The sequence below is a fragment of the Dendronephthya gigantea genome, unplaced genomic scaffold, assembly GCF_004324835.1.
Source record: "Dendronephthya gigantea isolate DGI-Jeju-01 unplaced genomic scaffold, DenGig_1.0 000007F, whole genome shotgun sequence".
NCBI classification, from domain to species: domain Eukaryota; kingdom Metazoa; phylum Cnidaria; class Anthozoa; order Malacalcyonacea; family Nephtheidae; genus Dendronephthya; species Dendronephthya gigantea.
In genome coordinates this window covers 869597-877897 of record NW_021163017.1, presented here as the reverse complement: position 1 = coordinate 877897, position 8301 = coordinate 869597, and the positions used below count along the sequence as shown (strand labels likewise).

General features: G+C 39.2%; 1 protein-coding gene across 1 annotated transcript; it reads right to left on the bottom strand.

The window, feature by feature from the left end:
• Nucleotides 1-4419: 4419 nt before the first annotated feature.
• LOC114517030 (alanine--glyoxylate aminotransferase 2, mitochondrial-like) lies at nucleotides 4420-8146 on the bottom strand. Its single transcript, XM_028536673.1, has 15 exons — nucleotides 8057-8146; nucleotides 7819-7910; nucleotides 7525-7648; nucleotides 7292-7386; nucleotides 7017-7110; nucleotides 6859-6924; nucleotides 6728-6755; nucleotides 6534-6634; nucleotides 6316-6408; nucleotides 6064-6136; nucleotides 5859-5918; nucleotides 5600-5688; nucleotides 5190-5339; nucleotides 5017-5115; nucleotides 4420-4683 (listed from the first exon to the last, which is right to left on the bottom strand). Exons 1-15 carry the CDS (start codon nucleotides 8129-8131, stop codon nucleotides 4579-4581), a joined length of 1344 nt encoding a protein of 447 aa, XP_028392474.1. The 5' UTR covers nucleotides 8132-8146; the 3' UTR covers nucleotides 4420-4578.
• Nucleotides 8147-8301: the final 155 nt, after the last annotated feature.

Sequence of the window (8301 nt, the reverse complement as noted above, 5' to 3'; positions counted from 1 at the left end):
GCCAAGCTGTTTATTTTCATTTTTCTGCGTGCCCGCGAGCAGCCTGTTTTTACGCTATAACTATTATTTATACCTCTTGATGCGTGTCATCCTCTGCGGAAATAAAGCAGAAGAAATGTTTTTCGATAGTTTGGAAAACGTGCGATATAAATCAAAGGATTTACGGCAAAGTTGATGTAAAATATCGCAGCAAAAATTAATCCATGATATCGTTCGTCGACTCGCAAAAATGAAAAATGATCATTGATGGCACGACGCAAAAGAATTAAATACACGCTATGAGAATAACTGTGTTTAAAAAATGCTTTTCTTTAAGGATTTTTATCTCTGTGCGCGGCTTTCGGTTGAATTTTGTAGAGCAATGTTCCTTGCCTGTTGCTTCAACTTGTGATAAGTGGAAACGTACAAGACTGAGGAAACTATGCTGAAAGTTGTGACAGATATATAGATATTGAGGATATCGAAATTTAGTTCCATTGCCCCGGGTATTGCACTTACAATCCAAATGATTGCGAACCAGATGATCATGGATTTCCCCTGGACTAAAACGCGATGTTTGAACGGATAAGCTATCATTAAGAAACGATCGATTGATATTGATGTTATCGATAACGTTGATGCCATTCCGAACCAAAAAACACAAAACGTGTAAACCAAACGCCAAGTGGTCAAATATTTCGTTCCTCGAACGTCAAGGTAATACAATGGGCCAAGCAGGCACGTTAGACAATCACAAACTGCAAGGTTTACCACAAGATATGTCGCTGAGTTCCTGAAGCATTTTAAAGGATCTTTTATGAAGGCAACAAGAAGTAACATGTTTAAAATTACTCCAAGGATGCAAATTGTGACAACTGGAAAATTCCCGTACGCTAAATCGAAGTTTGTTCCACAGGCAGCGTTACTATTCAATTCAGCTGCCATTTTTAATACGAAAGATCTTTATAATTCTGTCTGTATCAGTTGATAGGAATGTGTCGAAAAATCTAAACAAAGGTATATAAGGTTAATATTTTTCGCTGCCAATACAAAATAAAAGGATGCATGGGCGCTGGCCTTTGTTTTCATGCAGGACTTACGACGCATCAAAATATGTACAAAATATGGCGGTTTAAGATAAATACATAAAAAGGTCATTGACAATACCTGCGGCACTGCATGAAATATCGCTCAGTAATATTTAGCGATTATATTTTAATTGATTGTTTAGTCTGTCGTTTTTTTAATAAACTTGTATTACCGTCGTTGATTGAACACAAAACTCAGTTGAGGTACTTTACCATTGTTCTCCTCCTAGCGTAAAATTTTACGCTTGCAGTGTTTTCAAACTTGAGATTCTCTGCAACAATAAAGCAGATGAAATGTTTTTCGATAGTTTGGAAAACGTGCGATATAAATCAAAGGATTTACAGCAAAATTGATGTAAATAATACTGAAAGCAATGTGCGCCAGAATATCGTCGTTTATACCAGAAAACCGAAAAAAGATTAATGGCGGTACGATACTAGCAAAAGCAATACATGCTATGAGAATAATTGTGTTCAAAAAATGCTTTTCTTTAAGGATTCTTTTCTCTTGTGCGCGGCTTTCGGTTGAATTTTGTAGAGCAATGTCTCCTCGACTGTTGCTTTAACTTGTGATAAGTTAAAGCGTACATGACTGAGGAAAGTACGACAATGGCGACACCAACACCCTGAATGAAAGCTTCCTGGCTTTTTTGAAGAGACCCGTAGAACATTTTAACGGCAAAAAAGGATGAACTTGAAATCCAAATGACCACCAGCCATACGATCATGGCTTTTCCTCTGACCAAAATGCGATGTTTCATCGGATAAGCTATCATTAGAAAACGATCGATTGATATCGATGTTATGGAGAACGTTGATGCCGCCCCGAACAAAAAGACAAATTGTGTGTAGATCATTGTCCAACCAGTGGAATAATCACTTTTTGCAACGCTGACATGTAATACTGGACCGAGCAGGCACGATAGACAATCGGAAATTGTGAGATTCATCACGAGATACGTCGCTGAGTTCCTGAAGCATTTTAAAGGATCTTTTATGAAAGCAACAAGAAGTAACATGTTTGAAATTACTCCATGAGCAAAAACGGAGATTATGACTACTGGAGAATTGCCGTAGCTTAATTCGAAGTTTATCCTAGAACTACTGATGTTTCCAGCTGACATTTTATCAAAAATATAATTCACAGTTTCTATATCAGTTGATCGAATCCATGCAAGCAACTGAAGCAAGAAAATTTTGACAGAGCAAAGGTTAATATCTCAGGGATGACGGCACTTTGTATTTACAGTAAAACCAAAAGACTGTTTACACTTCTTATTTACTGAACAGTGCTTAGTATTTGGAATCGTTTTTATAACATTATAAGCAGGATTAAAGATGCAGCACCCGCAGTTGATATATCGCTCCGCCGTCCCTGTTAATCTACAGCTGCCTTTAACACAATACTTTTTTGATATGAAATGAAAAAAATGCCTTAAGTATATAATGACAACAGCCAAAAGCTTTAATCCTTTAACTCGGCGGCTTGCTTCCGACTGCACGTTATACTTCGATCAAAATATATACAACCATGACAGCGTCTGAAGACACTAAATAAAAAGTGCTTTTTTGATAATACACGAAATGAAATGTCGCTCTGTCATTTCATTACTCACATTCCACATGGTTTCTTTAATTCATCTCATTGATTATATTTGATGACTTTTTATTACAGCCGTTCATTAAACACAGCAATTTTTTATACATGCACACGCAATTAAAGATTCGTGAATGCACATTTAGTTCATGAAAGCAATCTAATGTCGTATTTCTAGCTTGACAATTTCCTTGCCCAGGACGAAGAATTTAAGTAGACTTGATTATCCCTATATAGTTCACCTGGTTTTTCATTTTGTACATTTTTTTGGCCTAACTGCGGATAAACTGCCCACTTTCCATTAAAACTTGAAGAAGCGTCCATTAAAACTTGAAGAAGCGTCCATTAAAACTTGAAGAAGCGTCAATTAAAACTTGAAGAGGCATTAATTAAAACTTGAAGAAGCAAAACTTGAAAAATCCGGCGCACGTCGATATTTTGTCCGCATCAGTGCAATAATGTTACTTGTCCAATGTTTTCCCATTCTCCCCTATAAGATAGTAAGACCTACTCGAAATCTTCACCAGCTTAATTAAACGGTATATGAGATAAAAACCATTTCATTATAGAGACTTCTGTCCTCTGGCTGGATTAGGGGAAACTTTGCGAAACGTCGCTTATCCAACCTTTCAAACCCGATAACCTCTGGGGCGATAAAGCAAATAAAATGTTTTCCGATAGTTTGGAAAGCGTGCGATATAAATCAAAGGATTTACGGCAAAATTGATGTAAACAATACCCAAAAATATTGATACAAGAAAATCGTTTTTGACCTCGCGAAAGTGACGAAACTGAAAGAATACCAAACCCGGAACGATAGCGACAAAAGCAATACACGCTATAGAAATAATTGTTTTCAAAAAACGCTTTTCTTTAAGGATTCTTTTCTCTTGTGCGCGGCTTTCGGTTGAATTTTGTAGAGCGATGTTCCTCGACTGTTTCTTTAACTTGTGATAAGTAGAAATGTACAAGACCGAGGAAAGGAAGATAATGGTGGCAAAAATTATCTCGGCGATAGCCTCCTGGCTTTTCAAATTACTCGAAAGCATGTTTACGACAAAAAAGGATGAACTTACAATCCAAATGGTCGCGAGCCATACGATCATGGCTTTTCCTTCGAGCAAAATGCGATGTTTTAACGGATACGCTATCATTAGGAAACGGTCGATTGATATTGATGATAACGTTACGATAGATACTGTCGCGAACCAATACACAACGTAGATGTAGATCAAGCGCCAGCCAGTCGAATAATCGGTTAAAACGCTGGCATGATATAATGGAGCGAGCAGGCACGATAGACAATCAGAAACTGCGAGGTTCATCACGAGATATGTCGCTGAGTTCCTGAAGCATTTTAAAGGATCTTTTATGAAAGCAACAAGAAGTAGCATGTTTGAAATTACTCCAAATATAGAGATCACGACAGCTGGAGAATTGCCGTAGGTTAATTTAAAGTTTATCCCAGATTCACTAATGTTTCCTGCCATTGCACCAAAAAATTGTTAAATGCAGTTTGTGAGACAGTTGATTTCGATCGAGTTAAACGAAGTAAAGAAGACGAATTGTTGAGGTCTTCAACCGCTTTAAACGCAGCTGCCGTTCACGTGATAACCCCCGCCTTCCCTGGCACCAGTAAACCCCTACAATTCCCCTACTTTCACCCCATGTCCTCCATTTAACACACCTTCACCCCTACCATCCCTGAAGTGCTTGCAAGAGAGATGAAATAATATATTCCAATAATTCTGGACACATCTTATAAATTTTTATTGATTCTAAGTACTTGATGCTTCCATGCGAGATCTGTAAGAAAATTACAATTATGACGTGCGTCCATGTTTTATATATTTCATGTTAACTCATTCCGAACAACGCATCACATACATTTAATCCAGATTGCATTCACACGATCTAGCTTCTTTTCTGCGTGTAGTTCTGGAACGCGGTTCTCATCACGGAAACAGCAAAATCAGCGTCTTCTTTGGTGATACACATCGGGGGCTTGATCCGTAAAGCCTGAAAGATGTCAAGTTTGTATAATTTTAAACAAATATTCTTCTTGCTTTTCTCCTGTGTTTCACTGAATTGTAGTTTCTTTGAAATCTCTTTGAAATCAACCGAACAGTTCATTGGTCGGAATGTTTTGAAGCTGGATACAATTTTACCATTCATTCTTGGGTTTGTTAGTTTACTTACTTTTACTTACTAACTTCCATGCTTATATCACGTGAAACAGCACTTAAACTTAATCAGCATTATTGCTTATAGTGTAGTGTGTACAAATCATTTGCAAAGAGTCTGGTTGCATGTGAAGATTTGAAAGTATAGAAAACATTTCATTATACTCACATTTCCATACACGCCTCCTCGACCAACCAATATTCCCATATTCTTCATGTCATCCCATATTTCTATAATGTCAGCAGCCGGGAGCGGGTTCTTGGATTCCTAAAAGGAAAAACATCGAAAGTTGATTTCAGGCTGTGGCTCGAACGACTGGCCGAAGAAAGCAAGTGACGAACCTTGTCTGCGACCAATTCCATGCCAAGCATAAATCCTTTGCCACGAACGTCGCCGACAACTTCGAACTCGTCTCGTAGTTTCAGTAATTCTGATAGAAGATGTGTGCCGACTACTTCGGAGTTTTTCTGGGTACCGTCTTCTTCGATTGCCTAAAGATGGGAGCGTTACGAAAGACCCTGGGTACGAGAGGTTGGTGTAAACAGACCTGGCTATGGTTCAGTGGTCCTGGGTAACCTGTCTCCAAAATTTACATCGATACACTACACAAGTAATCCTAGACGCATCTAGTCCGATCAAATCCACTCAAAGCTAATCTAATCTGATCTAATCGCAGCAGAGTGGATTATTAAGCATGGTAGAACAGAATGATCTATGAGAGAAAATATGTTCAAGCAAAGGATCCACTTACGTCCAGCACCGCCATTCCTACGGCACTGCCGAGAGCGTTACCGCCAAAAGTATTGAAATGAATGGCTTCTCCCATTACTTTAGCGATCTCTATCAGATAAGATGAAAACGTTTCAAGGCGATGAAAAAAGTTGTGGAAACCTACACCTTTAGTAATGCTAGCACTGGTATAGTTCCGGTGAATCACCGTGAAGTGCCCCGTGGAGAACTACACAAATGATTCATTCTTAAACTGGTAGTTCCGGTGAGTGATTCTTTACCTGGCGTAGTCACAACTGCAGCGAGTGGGTAGCCATTCCCAATGCTCTTTGCCATCGTCACTGAAAGAAAGATAGATTCAAACGTGATGGTCTCTTTTGACCACCTCTTTAATTTACGAATCTATTGAAAATATTATCAATATATTGAATTAGCTTTCTAGGCTGGTTCGCCCCGCATTAATTCCCCCACTCCTCCCCCCCTTACCGATGTCGGGCACCACTCCTGCATCTTCAAACGCCCAGAACGACGAGCCCAGGCGACCGAATCCCGTTTGGACCTAAAACCAACCGATATTGTCGTGGAATAGAATGGCTAAAGTCCTGGCTGAGAGGTCGATACACACAAGTTTGGGAAGGATGTCACAGAGGCATGTGGAGTTCAGTAGAGAGGGAGAGAACTCGCACAATATCAGTAGCATATGAAACAAAGTTTTTAACATTTAATAATCTGACAAACCTCGTCGGAAATACAAACTCCGCCTCGAGCTCGGATGAGTTCGTAAGCCTTCGGAAGGAAACCTTTTGGCAGGTGAACTGAACCACCAACGCCCTATAGAACAAAAGTCGATAAATGACATAGGAATATGTCGCTTGTAGAAACTACATACATACACAGCACGCGTCCCGTGGGCGATGGTTCAGTTTTAAAGCCTAATCAATTTAACGTGATTCCACCTGAATGTACTCAGCGATGAATCCAGCAACCCTTTGGCCGCACGAGTGTTTCAACATGTCCTCAAACTGAGCGATGTAATTGTCAGTCGCTTCGCACTGGCCTGGTAAAATATGAAAACGGAAATAATTGTATGTTCTTCCAAGGTCCGCCTGGAATCACGCGCACTTTGAAATTGAATTTGTTTCGTAGATACCTTGAGCACAGTTGCATGTTCGTGTTGTCTAAAACACGAAGAAAGACATTTTAGAACGGGTGAATGAAGTCAATGCCTGTTGTAAGAACATCTAGAGCAAGTAAGCAAAGAACTGCATATCAGCGGTAGACCTGTGCAATAGAGTCGCGGCAATTTGAACCACCCCACAATCCTCTGTACACGTCAGCATTCATTGTCTAGAAAAAGAAAATATCGAACTCAACTCAACGTGACCATAAAATATCTCCACCGATACACCACGTCAGTGACGTCACATTGAGTCCCGGACCTGATGAACTCCAAAGCCAACTGGATGGTCGTACTTCCAGGTACCAACAGCAGTTACACCCATCATGTATGGGCTGGCTCCGTGATATGCATTTCTTTAAAAAAGACGAAAAAACTGTCATATATATCGCATGATTGTGTACAAAATTTGTCTCAACCACATAGGCAACCACATTTTACAACATATTTAAACCAAAGTTGCTCTCTCTGGATTCCGTTTTTGCCTAGAGGCTAGATCAAAATTTTGTCTATAACTAGATCATCACTGACCACTACCTCAAGGAAATGAAATCGAAACTTTTGGTGTACTGTCTCGCCATGAACATCGCCAAATCGTTTGCCTCTGAGCCACTGTTTACGAAGAAACAAACCTACGAACGAAAACGAAAAGTAAAAAAGCAGAAATCAGAAGTCTTCCCATTGCATATCTTGTATTCGCGCCAAGAAAAAGAGTACACAGTTTAGCAATAGGGTCATATTTTAAAGGCTCCTTTTAACAGTTGGATCACCTTCAGATCTCCAGGAAACTTTTCTGTCAACCTTTCCGCGTATTCATGAATATTTGGGTGCATGTAAATCTGTGTTGTATGCCAGAGTTTGTCCATTTGCGCTTTCACAGCTTCGTTCACTTTCCTGTGTTGAAAATAAGAGGCATTTCAAGTTGTCTTCTTCATGAAGATTATAAATAAAGGCAAAGTCGAAATTCTCGTTCTTCTTTCGTACTTTTTGTAGATTCCAATCTAAATTTTGATATGATAAATACTTAGACGGATTTTGCTTCTGTCATTCTCAAGAATACTTACGGATGACAATGACCCACGCCAACGGTTACAATGCCACCGAACAGATCCAGATATCGCTTGTTGTTACTGTCCCATAACCATTGCATTTTACCCTAAAACAAACGTTTGGCAGTCCAGTTTAGTGGAAATGTAACGGGCAAGGTTTAGCCCAGAACTGTTCTGTTTGTCTAGTTGTGATTTTAGGTAGGGGATAAAGTTTTTCTAAAAGTATTTGTGTCCACAGCGTTTATATGTTTACCTCATGTATAACAGGGGGAGATGTTGGATGATAAATGTAATATGTTGGAGATAACTTTTCTTTTCTAACATTCATCGTTTCTTCTGGTGTCTTGCCCTGCGGTATTGCAAATATGTCACATGTTTTTCAAATATATACAAGAAGAAGTTATGAACATGTAACAAAAAATTGTTCCTGCTTTAGGTCTTACAGTGTATGGTTGAGGTTCGTAGTTGCATGGTGGCATCTCCAACAGCTTCTGACAT